At 34.1% G+C, this 18,446-nt stretch overlaps 10 protein-coding genes across 10 annotated transcripts; 7 read left to right on the forward strand and 3 right to left on the reverse strand.

The window, feature by feature from the left end:
* Positions 1 to 47: 47 nt before the first annotated feature.
* On the forward strand, positions 48 to 1,099 carry SSR1 (Ssr1p). Its single transcript, XM_020221193.1, has one exon. The coding sequence runs from the start codon at positions 268 to 270 to the stop codon at positions 949 to 951; it is 684 nt and encodes a 227-aa protein (XP_020077237.1). The 5' UTR covers positions 48 to 267; the 3' UTR covers positions 952 to 1,099.
* A 261-nt stretch (positions 1,100 to 1,360) lies between these two features.
* Positions 1,361 to 2,272, reverse strand: HYPBUDRAFT_5972 (uncharacterized protein; the record flags this gene model as incomplete). Its single annotated transcript, XM_020223537.1, has 1 exon — positions 1,361 to 2,272. One exon carries the CDS (start codon positions 2,270 to 2,272, stop codon positions 1,361 to 1,363), a length of 912 nt encoding a protein of 303 aa, XP_020077238.1.
* Positions 2,273 to 2,805: 533 nt separating this feature from the next.
* HYPBUDRAFT_148448 (uncharacterized protein) lies at positions 2,806 to 3,374 on the forward strand (the record flags this gene model as incomplete). The annotated part of the gene is made up of 3 exons (XM_020220127.1): positions 2,806 to 2,808; positions 2,921 to 3,149; positions 3,202 to 3,374. 3 exons carry the CDS (start codon positions 2,806 to 2,808, stop codon positions 3,372 to 3,374), a joined length of 405 nt encoding a protein of 134 aa, XP_020077239.1.
* A 115-nt stretch (positions 3,375 to 3,489) lies between these two features.
* On the forward strand, positions 3,490 to 5,559 carry TRY5 (Try5p; the record flags this gene model as incomplete). Its single annotated transcript, XM_020223909.1, has 1 exon — positions 3,490 to 5,559. A coding segment is annotated over one exon (2,070 nt), but the record flags the coding sequence as incomplete, so codon positions are not given.
* A 464-nt stretch (positions 5,560 to 6,023) lies between these two features.
* HYPBUDRAFT_240349 (uncharacterized protein) lies at positions 6,024 to 7,604 on the reverse strand (the record flags this gene model as incomplete). Its single annotated transcript, XM_020223259.1, has 1 exon — positions 6,024 to 7,604. The coding sequence occupies exon 1, from the start codon at positions 7,593 to 7,595 to the stop codon at positions 6,024 to 6,026; it is 1,572 nt and encodes a 523-aa protein (XP_020077241.1). The 5' UTR covers positions 7,596 to 7,604.
* Positions 7,605 to 8,215: 611 nt separating this feature from the next.
* On the forward strand, positions 8,216 to 8,812 carry HYPBUDRAFT_96111 (uncharacterized protein; the record flags this gene model as incomplete). The annotated part of the gene is made up of 1 exon (XM_020223964.1): positions 8,216 to 8,812. A coding segment is annotated over one exon (597 nt), but the record flags the coding sequence as incomplete, so codon positions are not given.
* Positions 8,813 to 9,010: 198 nt separating this feature from the next.
* On the reverse strand, positions 9,011 to 10,380 carry HYPBUDRAFT_152785 (uncharacterized protein). Its single transcript, XM_020221194.1, has one exon. It carries the CDS (start codon positions 10,183 to 10,185, stop codon positions 9,088 to 9,090), a length of 1,098 nt encoding a protein of 365 aa, XP_020077243.1. The 5' UTR covers positions 10,186 to 10,380; the 3' UTR covers positions 9,011 to 9,087.
* A 1,779-nt stretch (positions 10,381 to 12,159) lies between these two features.
* Positions 12,160 to 13,227, forward strand: FGR41 (Fgr41p). Its single transcript, XM_020221195.1, has one exon. It carries the CDS (start codon positions 12,305 to 12,307, stop codon positions 13,073 to 13,075), a length of 771 nt encoding a protein of 256 aa, XP_020077244.1. The 5' UTR covers positions 12,160 to 12,304; the 3' UTR covers positions 13,076 to 13,227.
* Positions 13,228 to 13,775: 548 nt separating this feature from the next.
* On the forward strand, positions 13,776 to 14,520 carry RPL42 (60S ribosomal protein eL42; the record flags this gene model as incomplete). The annotated part of the gene is made up of 2 exons (XM_020219674.1): positions 13,776 to 13,911; positions 14,204 to 14,520. The coding sequence occupies exons 1-2, from the start codon at positions 13,908 to 13,910 to the stop codon at positions 14,518 to 14,520; spliced, it is 321 nt and encodes a 106-aa protein (XP_020077245.1). The 5' UTR covers positions 13,776 to 13,907.
* Positions 14,521 to 17,000: 2,480 nt separating this feature from the next.
* CBK1 (serine/threonine protein kinase) lies at positions 17,001 to 18,050 on the forward strand. Its single transcript, XM_020221196.1, has one exon. It carries the CDS (start codon positions 17,005 to 17,007, stop codon positions 17,905 to 17,907), a length of 903 nt encoding a protein of 300 aa, XP_020077246.1. The 5' UTR covers positions 17,001 to 17,004; the 3' UTR covers positions 17,908 to 18,050.
* The last annotated feature ends 396 nt before the right edge of the window (positions 18,051 to 18,446 follow it).

Below are 18,446 nucleotides of genomic sequence, written 5' to 3' on the forward strand. Positions count from 1 at the left end.
TATAGCACTAACAAACCAAAAAAAAAAGCGAGCGAAAAGAAAAAAAAAAAAAAGAAAAAGAAAAAAAGAATCGAAAAAAGGTGAAAAAAGAATTGTAATTTTGAGATCCGTCAGAATCAGGTAAAAATAAAACAAATTGGATATGGGACAACAGGTTAAAAAGGCTAATTAAAGGACGAAAAAAAAAACTTAATACTTCTTTCTTAACAACCAAGTCTACTTGTTCTTTTCAGTACACTCGTTTAACACTCCATTCACTCGTTCAGGATGCAATCATTTTTATTCAAGGCCACTGCTTTAGTTACTTTAGCCAGTTTATTTCAATCTACTTTAGCCACTCCTCCAGCCTGTTTATTGGCTTGTGTTGCTCAAGTTGAAAAAAAATCCGACTGTTCTGGATTGAATGATTTATCATGTATTTGTTCTAATGAATCAAGCAACATTGAATCATGTTTAGACAGTGCTTGTCCAGATGGTGATGCTGATGCTGCCAAAGAAGCTTTCAAAGATAGTTGTGGTGATGATTACTCCAATAAGAAAGCTTCTTCTTCTAAAGCTTCTTCTTCCACCGCTTCTTCTTCTAAAGCTTCTTCCAGTGCTTCTTCCAGTGCTTCTTCTGCTGAAGATTCCTCTACTGAAGCTGCTTCTTCTACCGAAGCTTCCTCTACCGAAGCTTCCTCTACCGAAGCTTCCTCTACCGAAGCTTCTGCTACTTCATCTGCTTCTGCTCCAGCTTCCACCACCCTTGCTGCTGAATCTTCTGAATATGCTTCTTCCTCGGAAGCTGTTACCTCTGAACCAGCTTCCTCTGCTGCTACCTCTGAAGTTTCCTCTTCTTCCGCCACTTCCTCCGCCCCAGAAATTGGTACTCAATCTGCCGATGGTGCTAACATTGCCAAAGGTGTTTCCGTTGGTGCTGCTTTACTTGGTTTAGCTGGTGCTTTATTATAAGTCTAAACCTCTTGTCTTTTAATTCTTATACCCATAAATTCCTCTTTTGGTCATTCGTTCGATTATTTTCTATAAAAAAAAACACAAAAAATTTTCTTTTTCATTCAAATATTAAATGTTAGGTGTTCTTTTTCTACCTCTTTCTTCCTTTTTCTACATTGGAAAGTTGTTTCCGACTAGCTTGATTAGTTTACATACGTAAATACATATTATCCATAATTCATTAAATTTTGGTGTAATTAATTGCCACCAAATCACTAAATAAGAAAATTTATCACGAACCATCCATTCTCGGTAATCAGACAACGACTTCGAGACAAAAGAAAAAATGGGGGTGCTTCTTTTTTTTGATGTACGGATGTTTTAGCGAGGTAATTTTTACGACTTATTATTGCAAATTTACGAGCACTCACCTTAATTCTCTTTGATTTATATAGGAGGCTTGATTCTTACCTCTCATCTTTCTTATTTCCTGTTCACGTAGTACTAGGAGAATGCAGCAGAGAACCATGGAATCGTCATCCAAGTCGGGGGAATTGGAAGGAACAGCAAACATTTTAATGGAAGCACTTACTTTGCCACCACCTTCATTATCGATACACCAGGCTAAAGGGACATTACCACAGAGAAATCTTTCTTTATTTAGCAACTCAGTAATTTTTTTCTTATTTTGTTTGATGAGCGAATCGAATAGTTCCCCATTTTGTAAGATTTTAAAATTTTTTGGATTTTCAGAGTGTTTAATTTGTAAATCATCGATTAAAGATGGCGAATTCGAAGTCAATGGTTTGATGGATATTAAGCTGTTCCCGAACGTGGAAGAGGAAGTGCCACTGATTCTCAATTTAGTATTTTTATATAATAAATCAATACATGATTTAATACCATTATTATATAAAATTAAAGTATAAGGTAGGGTTTGAAATTGTAAAATATGACAAGTTAAATTATTATTCAATATTTTGAAATAAACTTTACAAAAAATTGACTTATCAGCTGTTGTGATTTGTGATAAGGGACTATTTTTCTTGAATATACTTAATACCGACGTTTGTATGGTTAAAATAGGAGCCTCGTTGAGTTCAAATGATTCAAATGACTTGAATAGCGATATTCCGGGACTTAGGAAATTAGATACAATTGGCAATTCATATAATGAAGTATAACCACTTATTGACTTGCCAAAAATCAACTTATCCAAGGGAAGTAAAGTTTCGTCCGAAGTAGCAGTGAATACCGATACCAAGTCAGACGCGTTGGCCTGAGACGTGGAGATCAACGTGGACAAAGTGTCCTGGGACTCTGAACGAGCTAAGTTCATCTTGTCTTCAAAGTCGGCTGTTCGTCATAAAGTTATTTATTGTTCTGGTATCTGGTCGTTTGATTTAGGTGATGGGGTGGACTCCTGCATACGTTCTTTTTTTTTTTCCAGGTTTTCCAAACTTTTCCAGGTTGCAATTTTGCAGTTTACCTCCCACTCTCCGCTACAACGTTGTATCATTACATAAAGAATACAAATACATCGATAGAACCCCCAAATCCCCTCGCCCTCCGTATCGCATCAATACAATGAACCCTGGGAATTTATAAGAAGCAGGCCCTTTATCGATACCAGCAGTAGACAATAACACCAGACGTTTCTCCTCTCTTGACGTCCAGGAAGAGTGCAGTTTTGGCAAGGAAACTAGTACCGAACCCTTAGATCATGGTTTGTCATGTAAAGTGGAGCATATTCCCATCAGGGCTGAAGCTGGAAGGATGCTATTTTTTCATCGTAGCTAGCACTGGGACCGGGATGTACGGGGGGCTGGGGGAACGGCGAGTTGTGACTGCTAACGGGAAAGCCTCTATAACATGGTGTGTATTTTCCAATGTGACGTAACAGCGGCGATGTATAACAACGAAATATAGCACCGGCGATGTATAACAACGAACTATAGCACCGGCGATGTATAACAACGAACTATAGCACCGGCGATGTATAACAACGAAATATAGCACCGGCGATGTGTATAGCACCGATGTGATGTATAACGCCGGAAATGAGACTGGTAGTTTTTATAATGTGACTGGTCATTTTGATAATGTGACTGGTCATTTTGATAATGTGACTGGTCAATGTGACAATATGACTGGTCAATGTGACAATATGACTGGTCAATGTGACAATATGACTGGTCATTTTGACAATGTGACTGGTCAGTTTATAATGTGACTGGTGGTTTTATAATGTGACTGGTGGTTTTGCAGCAATTGGTGGAGCAAGGAAAAACACCCGTGCCCCACCTCACCTGCAACGCAAAGATACGATTGAAACGAGGGGTCGAATCAGCCGTATATTGGCAGAAAAATTGCGGGGTAAACCAAGCACAATTAGGAGGAGATCGGTGTCGGTGGGGTTTTCCAGCGAAAGTCTGGGGTAGTCAAAGAGATATAAACACAGGCCAGTCTCCTCATTAGGGCAAATGGGCAAATGGTGATATATAAGAGTAGTCAAATAACCCGGAATGATTATAGTATACGAATACTAATTAAAGAATGGCTACTCAGAAAAAATATATTTGTGGGTTTTGCGCTAGAGCGTTTACCCGTTCAGAACATAAACAACGACATGAACGATCCCATACTAACGAAAAACCATTCCACTGTCTTTACTGTACATCAGCATTTGTTAGAAGGGACTTGTTGCAACGTCATTGTAGAACAGTTCATAATATAAAGTTACTCCTGAATAGTCAGGCAAACGGGATTGATCCCGGCACGGTAATTGCAACAGCAGCTAATAAAAGAAAAAGGGAGAAGGAAGTATCACCAACATCACCAGAGACCCGACACTCGTCGGTTGGATCCAATTTGAATTTGAATTTTAGTAAAACAGCCAATGGTTCCTTAAGTTCTTCTGCATCCTCGTCATTATCATCAGCATCTTCAACAACCAGTACATCTTCTCCTTCTGATTTGATTCATTTGCTTTCTATAACGAAGAATCTTTCGACGTTATTAGATGCTCGTGATTATCAAATGACCAATGTTAATGATTCGTTCTTAATTGGATATACAATTTTATTGCATCAACCATATTCATTATTTGGCTCTATTAATAAAGATTTGATTTCATTTCTTAATTCTAATTTAACAACAAACAGTATTGGGAACGAGCATAGTAAATTATTTGATTTTAAGCTTTGTTTAATTTACGCTATATTATCGGTTGGATCATGTAATAACTTTAATGATTTTAGATTGGATGATGATGAATCAGTATCAAATCAATTTTTGAAAAAATCTTGGAATATATTAATTAGTAATTTGATTCCAAATTATACTTCATTGAATTATCAATTAGAAATATTGAAAAATTTGTTTGTTGTTACTTATATTTATTTAAAATTTAATAATAATCATTTGATTGTTGATTATTTGGATGAAACAGTTTATATCATTTTGGAAAATTTAATAAGTAATAATCAACAAGATATTATAAACTCAACAAATAATTCCCAATTATTTTGGAATATTTATATTCTATTATCAAATATTAAAATTAATTCAAAACCCCCAAAATCTTTTAATTTTTTTTTGAAAAATTATTTACCAAATACTCAAATTCCATTATGGCAATCAATGTTTAATTATTCAAAATCAATCAACTTCTTAGAAGATGATTTGATTAATGATATAATCATTTTGACCTTATCAAATGAGTTAAATTCAATAAAGTATAATAATCAATTGATGATTTATGACCTGAATAATTCCTTGCATAATGCAATCATTCTAATCAATAAATCAATTAAAAAAAATGAAAATCATCACATCATTAACGATCATTATGACTTGTTTAAAATTTTTAAAAAAAAAATGATCATTGGTAGTCCAGTTAAATTTAAAGATATTTTAAATTCTTATGTATTTAAAATTTCAAATAAGTATCATTGGAATATCTTGATGATCTCTTTGAGAGAGTATAATTTTCAAGCTCCTGATTCATCAAATTTAAACTTGAATTATAACTTCAATTTCCATCAATTAATTAATTTAAACTTGAATACATCTTTTGCTAATTTTTCAAATTTTTTATTCGAGTTCTTTATTATACCCACGAATACTAAAAATAACAACTTAATCAATTTGAAATCAACATTTAGTCTAATCAACAATAACTTAGGTATTGTTAGTTTCCCATTAATTTTCCAATCACAATTTTTAAAATTTAATAACATGATTGATTCATCGTTTAACTTGAAAAAATTTAATTTGATTGATAAAATTCAATTAAATGACTTATTAATTGAATGGTATCTAACTATTAATAAAATTTTAATAAATTTGATTCAATATAAAAAACAATGTCAATTATCATCAATTCAAATTGATGATGAATTAATTGATAATAATTATATTTTACAATGTTTGCTTTATTTATTGAATAATCAAGAAATAAATTCAATTGATATTAATAGTCTTGATTGGTTATTACTCATTATCAATAAAGTTAATTTGATTTTTGATAATTGGTTAGAATTTATTGATCATCAAAGTTATTTGATTAACTTTAAAATTAATTTGAACAAATTTATTAATGAATATATTGCAATCATTTTAAATAATGATGATTTAATTAATGGTTCTGATTTATTAATCAATGCAAATGATGAATCTTTGAGCTATAGAAACTTCAAGCCAAGATCAAAATCAATTTCTAATTCAATTTTTGATAATGCAAATAATTTTAACTCAATGATGAACTCAAATAATTATGTTCTACAAAAAGATGCAAAATTCTCACCCCCTCAACCTATGAATAGAAAATCTTCTTCCACTTCTTCAACAAATACTACTATTCCTTTACAATTGCCCTTGGGAACTCAGCAACCTTATTTGCCAAGCAGTACTTCAAATAATAATTCAATTAATAATGTTACGCTACCCCCAATTTCTCAACAACCTACAAAAGATACCCAGTTGAAACCAATGTTTCCTTATAAATAACTTTCTTCTTTCTTTTCTGTATTATTATTGTTATTCTAGCTTTTGCTGTGTTTTTTTTTTTTTTTGCTTCTTCTTTGTATTTACAATTTATAATCCCTTTCATTTACCATAACATCATTATGATAACTTTGTAAATTCCAAATCGTATCAATTTTATCATTCAATTTTTCTGGAATCTCATTATCGATGAATTTATAAGCTTCTTTTATCAACTCAGTGGGTAAAGCTAAGCAAAATTTCAGTAATTTCTCTAACTCGCCATTTATTATTTGGCCATCTTCTTTAAAATTGGGTAATCTTACCGTTGCATTTGAACAGATAATTCCAATCAATTCATCATTAGAATTGAATAATCCGCCACCCGAGGAACCATTCCAACATGAAGATGAGGTAATAGATATAACTGGTTTTGGATCTGACTCTGGGAAATATGGTAACGAATATTGAGTTAAAAGTGTACCAGAAGACTGAATGGGTGTAACGGAACGAGGGTTGAAAAAAAGGCCATAACCAATGGTATTGACTTTATCACCAATTTGAGAATGTTTAGAAGGGAAACTTATTGGTCTTACTAATTTTCTAACTCTATTCATGTTTCGAGTTGAAAGTGTGATGAAAGTTAAATCAAGATTTTGGAAAGGAGTTTTCAACACATCATCTGCGGATAGTTTAATCAGGTTATTTAAAGGTAGATGAATGATAGCACTATGGCGTTTAGGATCATCGATTAACGGTTGAATAACGTGGGTATTTGTAATTAAGGTTGAGCTGTTATAGTAGATACAAGACCCCCAATAACCAGACGAATCATTAGAAATAGTTATTGGTAATACTGATTGATTGGATATAGTTTCAACCGCCAAAGTTTTATTCAAGTTAATACTTGATAATAATAGTTTGTTTCTAAATTTATGAACAATCAATGATAAGATTCTCGACCAAGACAATATTAGCAATAAGTCACCGTCACCATTGAGTTTCTTCAAATTACCCATTAATAAGCCAAATGATTGACTCAGATTTGACTTAAAGACAACACTACCAACCATATTTTCCAAATACTTTATATCTGACAAATATGCAACACTTGACAGCTTATCATTTATTACATAATTTAAGTGACCCGAAGTTTGGAAACTCGAGAAAAGCAACGGATTTGTAAAATTGAACGGGAATGATTCAAGGTTTATTTCCTCCAATTTAGAACCATGATCGTTAAACTGAATTTGATTATAATTTTTCAAGCCGACAACCGAATACAATGGATTTTTTAACCTCAATCCCAATAAGTTGATCGAATTGAGATTATTATTTTGTATTAAATCATTTGGCAATAGCTTGAACCCATGCAGCTCAAAATAATGTAAAAAATCGTATAAAACATCTCCGGCCTTCGAAACAATTGGAATATCATAAGAATACTCAGCGGTAAGCCAATTCACATTTACTTGATCAATCAATTGACTCAGAGTTACATAAACTGTAAAGTTATTCTTCAACTGCGTTACGGGAATATGGTTAATTGTCAAACTGTAGTCAACCACCACATTCCCCTGGTTGTCTTGGAGTATTAAATTGATCCCTGAGTAGCTGTGGGTATCATTCTTGGATATGAGTCTTATACAAATAGGGATGTACCGCCATGAATACATCTTTTTGATAAAGAAGAAGAAGTTGAATTCCCCATACTTTCGGTTCTGATTAGCCGCTGGAAATAAAGCTGAAAGAATGTTTTGTGCCGCCGCAAAAGACTTCCTAATAAGGAAGTCTACAGACTGTACGGAGGTTCATTGAATTTTTTGGAACCCGTGCACCATTCAGTTTGTACGGATCTTTCCTTTCCCGTTTTGGGAGACGCGCATTGTTTTCGCAGGTGTCTATTGTTTTGTTTATAAATTATTCAACTTTAGGTATTCAAATTGGATTTCGATGTTTGTTTTTTTTGTGAGTAGTTTTTTTATTACAGAATTAATACCAGGACAACCGATTCATATATTGTTCCTTCAGATTTAAGAAATCCTTTGAAGAGTTTCAAAAGAAGATTTAATCAGAATTCCCAGAACAGATTTCTAGCTGATACTTTAGCAGACTTTTTCATACGCTTAATTTTTTTTCTAGAGATTGGGTTTTAATCTTGAAGTTAAATTTTTGGTTAATTGGACCGAATAAAAAGTAAATTTCGTATATGACTTCAACTATTGAGAGTATTTCCAATCCTTCTGCCAATGGTAGTGTTGGTAATGCCAACAATAACCAAGTAGTATCATCAGAATCACCAACACTTTCAGAATCGTCATTATCATCCATAAATAGTAATAGTTCCACTGGAAAATTAATTAAAAGTTTATCAAAGGATAAATTGTCTAATAATAATAAAAACCAGGGTAAAGAAAATGGTAAAGTTGAACAACCAAAGAGAAAACCCATCAAATTTACCGTTAGGAAAGTATCACATGAACCAATTAAAAGCCCAATATTAGATAGTCATCCATCATATAATCCTAGTCATTACCATACCAAAGTTCAAGTACCAAATACTAAAAATAAAACTACAATATCATTTACTGGTAATAATGTTGAAAAAGACAAATTGAAAGTTACTCAACAATTAGAAGAACAACAATCAAAATATGATCAATATGAAAGTCGTATCAACAAGATTAATAAAGAAATTGATTTTTTGACTAATTTATTACCACCATATAATGTTGAGATCGATTACGCCACAAGGACAAAGATTAATAAAGCTATTGAAAAATTAAAGATGAAACAAGATGAAATTGAAAAGAAAAAATATGGTTTAGGTATTTCAATTAGTAGATTATGGAGAGAACTTGATGGTGATGATATGTGGGTGAGAAGTGTTAGTAATCAATAACTTTGCATAAATGTTTTCAAGATGATCCTTTGATCATAACTTTTTCATTTCCTTCTTAATGTTTTATCTTATTTATAATAATTTTCTACTGTCAATTTTTTTTTTTTGCTTCTTGCTTCATTTCCTTCCTTTATGCTAAATGTCTGGTAACTTTACTTACTTATTTAAATTTTTTTAAATAAATTTTTTCTTCCTATGTTGTATATTATAATAAATAAAGAATTATTTGATTTAAACAAAGAAATAATTAGAACTAAATATCATTATCATTTTTTATCCAATTCTTGATTTAAAGTATGGACAACGCTATCAGAAATTGCATCGGTTGCATCACTAGAACTAGCTTGAGCTCCATCAAACCTACTTACTTCTAGTAGAGAAGAATAGAGGTTGGTTAATTCTAATAAATCTGAAATTGAGTCAGTTCTTAAATCATAAATTAATTGCTGGAATGAATGAGATTTAATCACGTTGATTGCCAATTTGTTATCAGTTAAGAATTTCATTAAATGCTTATGAAACTTCATTGGTGAATAAGGAGTGTTATCGAAATCTGCCGATAAAAATCTTCTTTGAGATGGCATATTAAATTGAAAATTTGGATCAACATTGGAATTAGTATTAGGTAAGGGAGCATTTGGAGTAGAATTTTTATTGATCTTACTTCTTTTCCTTCTTTTAGGTGTTCCGTTTTCATCTAATTGATCATCTGATTTAAGATCACCCTGTTGTGATTGTTGTGAAAGTTGAGATTGGGGAGAGACTTGCGCCTGTGATTGAGGTTGACCTTGAGATGGGCCTTGGCCCTGATTCGAGGCTCCTCCTGGAGTTGGAATATTGACTGAATAATTGGGTATTGATATTGGCTCTCCACTTTGAGTATAAGTATTACCATGACCATCTATTGGAATTGGTCTAGTATTATTGATTGATTCACGGGTTAATTTATGAGTCTTCAAATGTTCACTCAATTTCTTAGGTGATCCTTTATCAGAAGCTAATCTTGTTATAATTCTACCACAATAATCACAAGCTGCAATATTTGGATCTTGAGAATCCTGAGCAAACCAACTCCAAACCCATGATTTCTTTTTTGCGCCAAATTTTTGGCCCGGTCTATTCTTACGCTCCTTTTTAACCTTAGTTTCATTATCAGTAGCTTGTTGACCTCCTTGATTTGAATTATTTTGTTGTGCTTGTTGTTGTGCACTTTGCAGTTGAGCATCTGCTCTTGATGCTGCTGCTGCTGATGCTGCTGCTTGATGTTGATTGATTTCATTTTGTGATAATCCTCCTAATCCCATCTGACGAAGCTGATTAGGATATCCTGGGAAAGATAAACCTCCATAACCGAAATTACTCATATCAATTTGGAAAAAGATTGCAAATAAACAAAAAAATGTAACTCTCTTTGGAATCCGGTCTATGCGAATTAGCACTAATTTTACTTCAATTAACTTATGGACTACTCAAGCAACCAACTATAACCAATATTAACTTAATCAAAGCAATTGATTAAAACCGATTATAACAGTATTTGAAAGAAGTTTAGATAAAACTGATTATCTATCAAGGAGGGTCACCGATAGAAAAAAAAAAAGAATGTAAAAAAAAACAAAACAAGGAAACCGGAATTTGCTGGCCTTTAAGAAAAAAAGTGAGTTTTTGGGTTTTTTGAAACCGGCTTCAAAGTTGGTCGTTGCTCGTCGCACGCCTCGTTACTCGGGGTCCGGTCGGCCGGAATGGGCGAGCCGGATGTTCTGTGGCTACTTCCGGTACCACCGTCTCCCCATTATATCTTTCTAGTATAAGTGGTTCGATGGCCTGCCGGGCTAAATCCTCACTCGGAGGATGGTGCCAGTGGCCCCAGTTCAGTAGCACCAGAATGGAGAGTGGAACGAGATTCGGTCATGTTGTTTGCTATTGGTATTTGCAAGGGTTGTTTTGATTTTCCCCCGAGAATTAAAAACGGCCTGCTCTTTCGGCCGGGGTTCGGTTTATTAGTTTCGAAATTGAAGAACCGGGTGGATGTTGCAAAAAAAAAAAAAAATTCAATATTAAGCTAATACCACAGTCAGGTATTCTATAACATCACATCCTCTCGATCATATGGTAGAAGCTTTTCCAGGTATGATCTCACTTTTTGAAGTCTTAGGTAATTTCCGTCATCAGTTCAATTATGAATACCTTATTCCATTATGTAGATACCTTCGTTTACATGTTCTGCTACATGTGGCCGTTGTTACTGAATATTTTCTAGTTCTCTCAATAGAGAGCCCTTTCTAACATTTCTTCGATTACGTTATGTACAAGAAGGAAATACCCAGGAAATTTCCTAATTTTTATAAATTTTATAACAAATGTTACAAAATCAAGTAACTTTCATCCCGCATTCGTCTTCTGTTGAATTGCTAGCTAGCCTGCCACTGTTTGCCCATTTGTGACAACCCCAACTGGTCATGCCATTCCTAATCGATAGACGTGTGGATTCTTTAAGAGTAGTAGCCAGCAGTAAAGTATGATGGGATTTCATGGGTCGTGTATGCAACTTCCAGGTTAGCTTTAGTGCGACCGTTTCCTTCATCTTTTTTTTTTTTTTTTTTTTTTTTGGTTTCTTTGGCAGCCTTCCGTTTTGGGCATTTCGCAACCAGCACCTTATCCATTCATCTCTAGTAAGGGATTAACAAAAAAATTATGCTGCACCACTCTTCCAATACGTTATGGCATTGATGCAAAGCAACCTCAGTTAAAAAATCGAACCTGGTTGTCAAGCCATTAACAATTTGGCCCTTTCTTTCAACAATTCATCACTTTATTTTTTAATGTAGCAAAAACGACTTACAAGCAGCTTTCAAATATGAGTTAGCAGTGTATATGTCATTGATGGGTTCTTGTTTTGTGATGTCGTTTCATTGGTGTTACTTATTCAGCTCATTCACTCGTAGTATTAACAGCCAGCATCTTGAAGTAGACCTTACCTCTGGGCGAATTTTGTCAATATTGCTTTAATCATTTGCATTTAATAATGCATTACATGAAGTTAAATTAGTAACTTTTGGAGTCAATTATTTTTTTTTTCCTAAATAAGTCCACTTTGCTCCCGTTCCATGTAGCATACAAAGGCTTCCACTGAAGAATCGGGGATTAGCATAATGAAGATTGTCGTTTTTGATACTTTTCTTACCTATAAAAAGATTTTAAACCAGCTCATCGATTTTTGTGGAAATGCATTACCAAAGCTTCTTTAACTGATGAGTTACACGAGTAAATATATAAACCGAGTAATATCTTTGGTATTTGAAGTATTCCAGTAATTAATTTTAAAATTAAATCTCTCTGTGTCCTTTCTTCAATTTAACATCTCTGGAAAATTAAAGTACCCCTAGTCTCTCTCTCCTTCTTCCTCTAATCCAACTTTAGTCAATCCTTTCACTTAGTCGCTCCTTACATTTTCATACTTTTCTTTTTTCACTCTTTTTTAAAATGCAATTCTCTAAATTCTCTTTATCTTTTGCCACTGCCTTTTTAATTGCCCAAGTATTAGCAGCTCCAGCTAAACAACAAGAACAAAAGCGTGACGATGATCCAGTTGTCGTTCATTTAAAAACCACTGTTCAAAACACCAAAACCAATGTTCATACGGTACAAGGTTCCACTTCAACTAAAACTAATACAAACATCAACACTTCTACCGCTACTGTCACTCATTATACCGCCACCGTTACTGAAACAGTGACCGGTGGGGAAAACAAGGTTTATACCGTCACTGATACAACCCCAATCGAAAATACTAACGCTCAAGAACAATCAACTGCTACCGCAACTGCTACCGAAACTGATCTTGGATCTTCAGCTGATGAAGTAGAAACTGAAACTGAAACTGAAACTACATCCTCCTCCTCTATTTCACCAACCAAAACATCATCTACAACTGCTGAAACCACCTCTGATTCTGCTAAAGCAGTTCAAAGTTCGGGTGTTGCAGCAACCACTTCAAGTACTGCTAGTGCCGCAGCAGAAACTTCAACTTCATCAACCCTTGTTGCTGCAAGTTCAAGTGCGGCTGATGCTCCATCAATTACCGATTTATCCAATGTTCCATCTTCTACCGGTGGTTGGATTATCGATGATGTCAGTACTGCTACTAAAAGTGGTGGTGTCTGTGTTGTTGAATATAATTACTATGCAGCTTCTGAATCTGAAGATACCGTTACTTCAACTTCAACAATTTATAAAACTGTTACTCAAAGTTAGAACATACTTTAATTAGTCATTTTCTTCACGAGTTACGATATTTCTTTATAAAATTGTACCATAACTGTATAGTAGTTTTCAGATGTTTGTTTGTTTTTTTTGTTCTTGTTGGTGGTGGCTCTACTAACTAGTTAATATTGAAGACATCTTAGAGCAGAGTCTTTTTTTTTTTTTGCAACTGAGACCAATATTAACTGGACAATGAATAAAGAGATGAATTTGCAATTCTTCTCCTCCTTTTCTCCCTTACTTTTCACTTTCTAGTCGTTCATTCTTTTTTTTTTCTTTTGTTTTACTCACTAGGGTACGTTTGAGATGCTTTAATACTGTTTCGGTTATTCTTTTTCGATTTAGTATACTACTTCTCCTATGATTTCGGTACTTACCTTATTCTTTCCTTATGATCTCTCAATGTTTTACTCTAGTCGCCACTGTGTACACTCTTTAATATATGTTACCTCTTAATATTTTTGTAAAGCTATTTACATATTTATTCGTGGATGTCATACTTCTCTACAGAAGTATTTAATTAGATAAAACAGTTAACAGCCAAATTTTAGCGTCAGCAAAATCTAGGGCTTGTGCCCCAGCTAATGCGTACACGCACGTGATACATTTATTCCCAAAGCACAGAAGAGCGAAAATTTTTTCATCATCTCACTAAAAAAAAAATACTAGCAAGTCTTCTCACTGCAATAGTTACTGTCTAATCGGCACACACCCTGCGAAACTAGTGGAGGAAATTTACACCTTAATTTTTTTAATATACTAATTTTTTTTGAATTTCTTTCCTTTTACTTATACCGTCATATCGAAAACACATTAAGACACAATGGGTATGTTTGGCACCAGTGACCTGAACAGATGAACAAGAAGGAATCATTCATTGAATGGTGGAAGATCCGTTTCCTAAGATGGAGAAGTTAACCAAGCTATTTTGAAATTTTCAAGATGTCGAGCTGGATGAAAAATCAGCCCTCAGTAGTTAGAAAAGTTTAAAGAGAATCAAGTAAGATGAATGATACTACCAACGGGTTTAATGAAGGCATTTGAGGCTGTAACGAAGATCAACAGTGATTACTCCAAATTGTTCATTGCAAATAATACATATACTAACAAATCATATAGTTAACGTTCCAAAGACTAGAAAGACTTACTGTAAAGGTAAGACCTGTCGTAAACACACCCAACACAAAGTTACCCAATATAAAGCTGGTAAAGCTTCTTTATTCGCTCAAGGTAAAAGAAGATATGACCGTAAACAAAAAGGTTATGGTGGTCAAACCAAACCAGTTTTCCACAAGAAAGCTAAGACTACCAAAAAGGTTGTTTTAAGATTAGAATGTGTTGCTTGTAAAACTAAAGCTCAATTAAGTTTGAAAAGATGTAAACACTTCGAATTGGGTGGTGATAAAAAACAAAAAGGTCAAGCCTTACAATTTTAAGAGTATTGTTGGATCTCTCAAAACTTTACTTTTGTTATGTTTATAACTTTTATATGTAAATTATTATATATAAATAAAATATAATTATTGAAACCAGGTATTATATTGTAGAAGAGAGGAGTATTTTCTCTGAAGATGCACGGGTGTCTTTCATTTTTTGTTGTACGGAGCTTTCACTATGTCTAACCACTACAATAACTTCCAGGAATATTGAATCAGTTCGTTAAAGTGTTCCCTTTGTTACAATAGGTAGACTTAATATCGAAAACAGTTAAAATAGGAGTTTTACTAGTAGGAACAATGTACTCCTACACAAAAAATTACATACAAAACAAAAAAAACTTAAAGCGAAAAAACAAAGATCAACAAACAAACCCAGGCAAAAAACGACATTGAGAATTTTTTTGTTTTTGGTAGGAGATTCCTTTGGTATTTTCGTGTTCCATACAAAGACAACACATAATTTATTGGATTTTTATAAGACTTCGTCAAATTTTTTGAGTTTGAGTAGATCCCTTAGGAGAAGATTGATCAGAATTTAAGTCATTTTATCGGTGTCAACACGAAATATCCAAGTTTTTCACCGGTTTCAATTAAAATTACTACCACTGACGAGATCAATCTGGAATTTCCACCCAGTTTGTCCATTTAAATTCTATTGACTTTGCTGTTTTTTTTTTTTGATCCACTTGAATTCCCGTAAACTTTCGTTGATTCCCAGGATTATAAGGTCGAGGCTTTGTTATATCGTTGGACTTAACCATGAATTTTGATTATCTTTCTGAAGAGCAAAAACAGCTTTACTATCAACAACAGCAACAACAACAGCAACAACAACAGCAAGAACAACAGCAACGAGACCCTCAATTATACATGCAAAATGAAAGCTCACAAGCTGAATTACATAATTTGCAACTCCAACAACAGAGATTACAATTAGAACAACAATACATGAATCAACAAGAAGCCAATGCACGTGCGGCCCAAGCACAATCAAATCATCAAAATGATGACGATCACAGCTTCATGGATGAAGATACAAGTGGTGTGATGGAGAATCCACCTGCTCAACATGATTTCACCGGTCCAACTTCTCCATTGGTTAACCCACAAGCAATGTTTCAAGCATCTCCAACTTTCCTGTCATCAAATGAATTTAGTAATGGTCATAATAACGATCAATTATTATTTGGTAATTCAAATGCTAATGGCTCAAATTATAATCAAAGTCCTCAAAATAATATTAATGTAAGCAGTCATAATTATAATAATTTCCAGTCAATCGATTCAAGAAATTCATTAAATTTTAAACCTCCTACTTTTACTACTTTGAATAATAATTCAAATTCCAATTTATCAGAAATTAGTAACTCTAATTCCCTTACTAATTCATTTCATGAGAATTTGGCCTTTAACCATAATAATAATAGTTTGACTCAAGTTGATAAAAACTCTCCTCTTCAACATATTCAGCAACATTCCCCTCAAGGTGATGCTATTCCAATGTCACCAATAGAACAACAAAACCAGGCGCAAGCTCATGCACAGGCACAAGCACCAACCCAAGCACAGGCCCAAGCGCAAGCTCATGCACAGGCACAAGCACAGGCACAAGCACAGGCACAAGCACAGGCCCAAGCACAGGCCCAAGCACAGGCACAAGCACAGGCACAAGCACAGGCCCATGCACAGGCCCATGCACAGGCTCAAGCACAAGCCCAGGCACAAGCTGAAGCCGAAGCTAAGCAAGCAGCACAAGCAGCACAAGCCCAAACTCCACGTCAAGTACATCCAAGTTCTGAGCCATCAAGTAATAAACAACAACAGCCAAAACAACTGGTCTCAGTACAAGGCACTCCAGTGAATCGTGGGAATACTGATCAAGGAAGTCCAGTTAAAAGTAATTATGTTTACTTTAATCGTCAACCAAATCTATTAAATAAAATTACTCAAGATAAAGCATCGTCAGTTAAATTAAAGTTGGAAAATTTCTATCAAATGTCAGTTAGTCATGCGATTGAAAGAAACCAAAGAAGATTAGATTTAGAACATAAATTAATGAATGAAGATTTAGGATCAAGTGAAGAAAGAAAAAATCGTCAATTACAAAACTTAGGTAGAAAAGAATCGCAATTTTTAAGATTGCGTCGTACTAAATTATCATTAGAAGATTTTGTTACGGTTAAAGTGATTGGTAAAGGTGCTTTTGGTGAAGTTAGATTAGTTCAAAAAAGGGATACTGGTAAAATATATGCCATGAAAACATTATTAAAATCTGAAATGTATAAAAAAGATCAATTAGCACATGTTAAAGCAGAAAGAGATGTTTTAGCTGGTAGTGATTCACCATGGGTGGTATCATTATATTATTCATTTCAAGATAGTCAATATTTATATTTAATTATGGAATTTTTACCAGGAGGAGATTTGATGACCATGTTGATTAGATGGCAAATTTTCACTGAGGATATTACTAGATTTTATATGGCAGAATGTGTATTAGCCATTGAAGCAATTCATAAATTAGGGTTTATTCATCGTGATATCAAACCAGATAATATTTTAATTGATATTAGAGGACATATTAAATTATCAGATTTTGGATTATCAACTGGATTTCATAAAACTCATGATTCTAATTATTATAAGAAATTATTAGAAAAAGAACAGCAGCAACAGCAACAGCAAAATTTAGGAGTTCCAGGAGGAAATGGTAATGGAACCATGAAAAGTGGACGTAATTCAATGATGGTGGATGCAATCAATTTAACCATGTCGAATCGTCAACAAATACAAACTTGGAGGAAAAGTAGAAGATTAATGGCATATTCCACGGTTGGTACTCCCGACTATATTGCTCCAGAAATCTTCATTCATCAAGGCTATGGTCAAGAATGTGACTGGTGGTCATTGGGTGCAATTATGTTTGAATGTTTAATTGGTTGGCCTCCATTTTGCAGTGAGACCCCTCATGAAACTTACAGAAAGATTTTAAACTGGCAAGAAACTTTGATCATTCCAGAAGATATCCATTTATCTCCCGAGGCCGAAGATTTAATTAGAAGATTATTAAGCAACGCCGAGGACAGATTAGGTAGATATGGCGGTGCTGAAGAAATCAAAAATCATCCTTTCTTCAGGGGCGTTGATTGGGAAACCATTCGGAAAGTTGATGCTCCCTTCATTCCTAAATTAAGATCAATTACGGATACTAGATTCTTCCCAACTGATGAATTAGAAAATGTTCCCGATAGCCCTGCATTAAGTAAGGCACAGGAACAACGAGAACAAGGTAAAGCGGGTAATGGTAACATTAAAGAAGACTTGCCATTTATCGGCTATACCTATTCTAGATTCGATTATTTAACCAGAAAAAATGCATTATGATCTATTAATAACGAGAAGCGTTACACTTCCATAAACGAAAAAGCATTGGAGCTCTAAATAAATTAACCGATGAAAAAACTGTCTAATTATAGTTGATGAAACAAGCATAAGAGGTCTAAACAAAGAAAATGATGGAAAACCAAGCATTACAGTTCTATAAATAAAAAAATTTCATTCTACATAAAAAAACCCTGTACTTGTAGGAACGGCTATGCAAAAAATATAGCGGGTCTCCGTTGAAGCCTCGAACTTCCGGCTATAATTCGGCCGATACATAAACTGAGACAATAACATTACTAATTAGCTAACTCTCTTGGGTCAAACTTCCGGCACCAACCGAAGCATCCGGTCACATGATCCTACCTAAGTTTAGTGCTCGTCTTACAACCGTTTATTGTCTGACAATGTCCAAAGTCCAGTCATTCCTTTCAGTCATTCAGGGGGCTTTTGGCCCATCCTGGGTATCGGCGTTGCATTGGGAAATTGGAAATTGCAATTGCAATTGCAATTGCAATTGTTGTAATCGATTGTGTCTAGAA

Source organism: Hyphopichia burtonii (genome assembly GCF_001661395.1).
Source record: "Hyphopichia burtonii NRRL Y-1933 unplaced genomic scaffold HYPBUscaffold_3, whole genome shotgun sequence".
Classification (NCBI taxonomy): Eukaryota; Fungi; Ascomycota; class Pichiomycetes; order Serinales; family Debaryomycetaceae; genus Hyphopichia; species Hyphopichia burtonii.

What these genes read in the sequence shown, in the direction of transcription:
- SSR1 (XM_020221193.1), top strand. Translation starts at nt 268, where the DNA reads ATGCAATCATTTTTATTCAAGGCCACTGCTTTAGTTACTTTAGCCAGT.
- HYPBUDRAFT_152785 (XM_020221194.1), bottom strand. Translation starts at nt 10,185, where the DNA reads ATGAGTAATTTCGGTTATGGAGGTTTATCTTTCCCAGGATATCCTAAT.
- FGR41 (XM_020221195.1), top strand. Translation starts at nt 12,305, where the DNA reads ATGCAATTCTCTAAATTCTCTTTATCTTTTGCCACTGCCTTTTTAATT.
- CBK1 (XM_020221196.1), top strand. Translation starts at nt 17,005, where the DNA reads ATGGCAGAATGTGTATTAGCCATTGAAGCAATTCATAAATTAGGGTTT.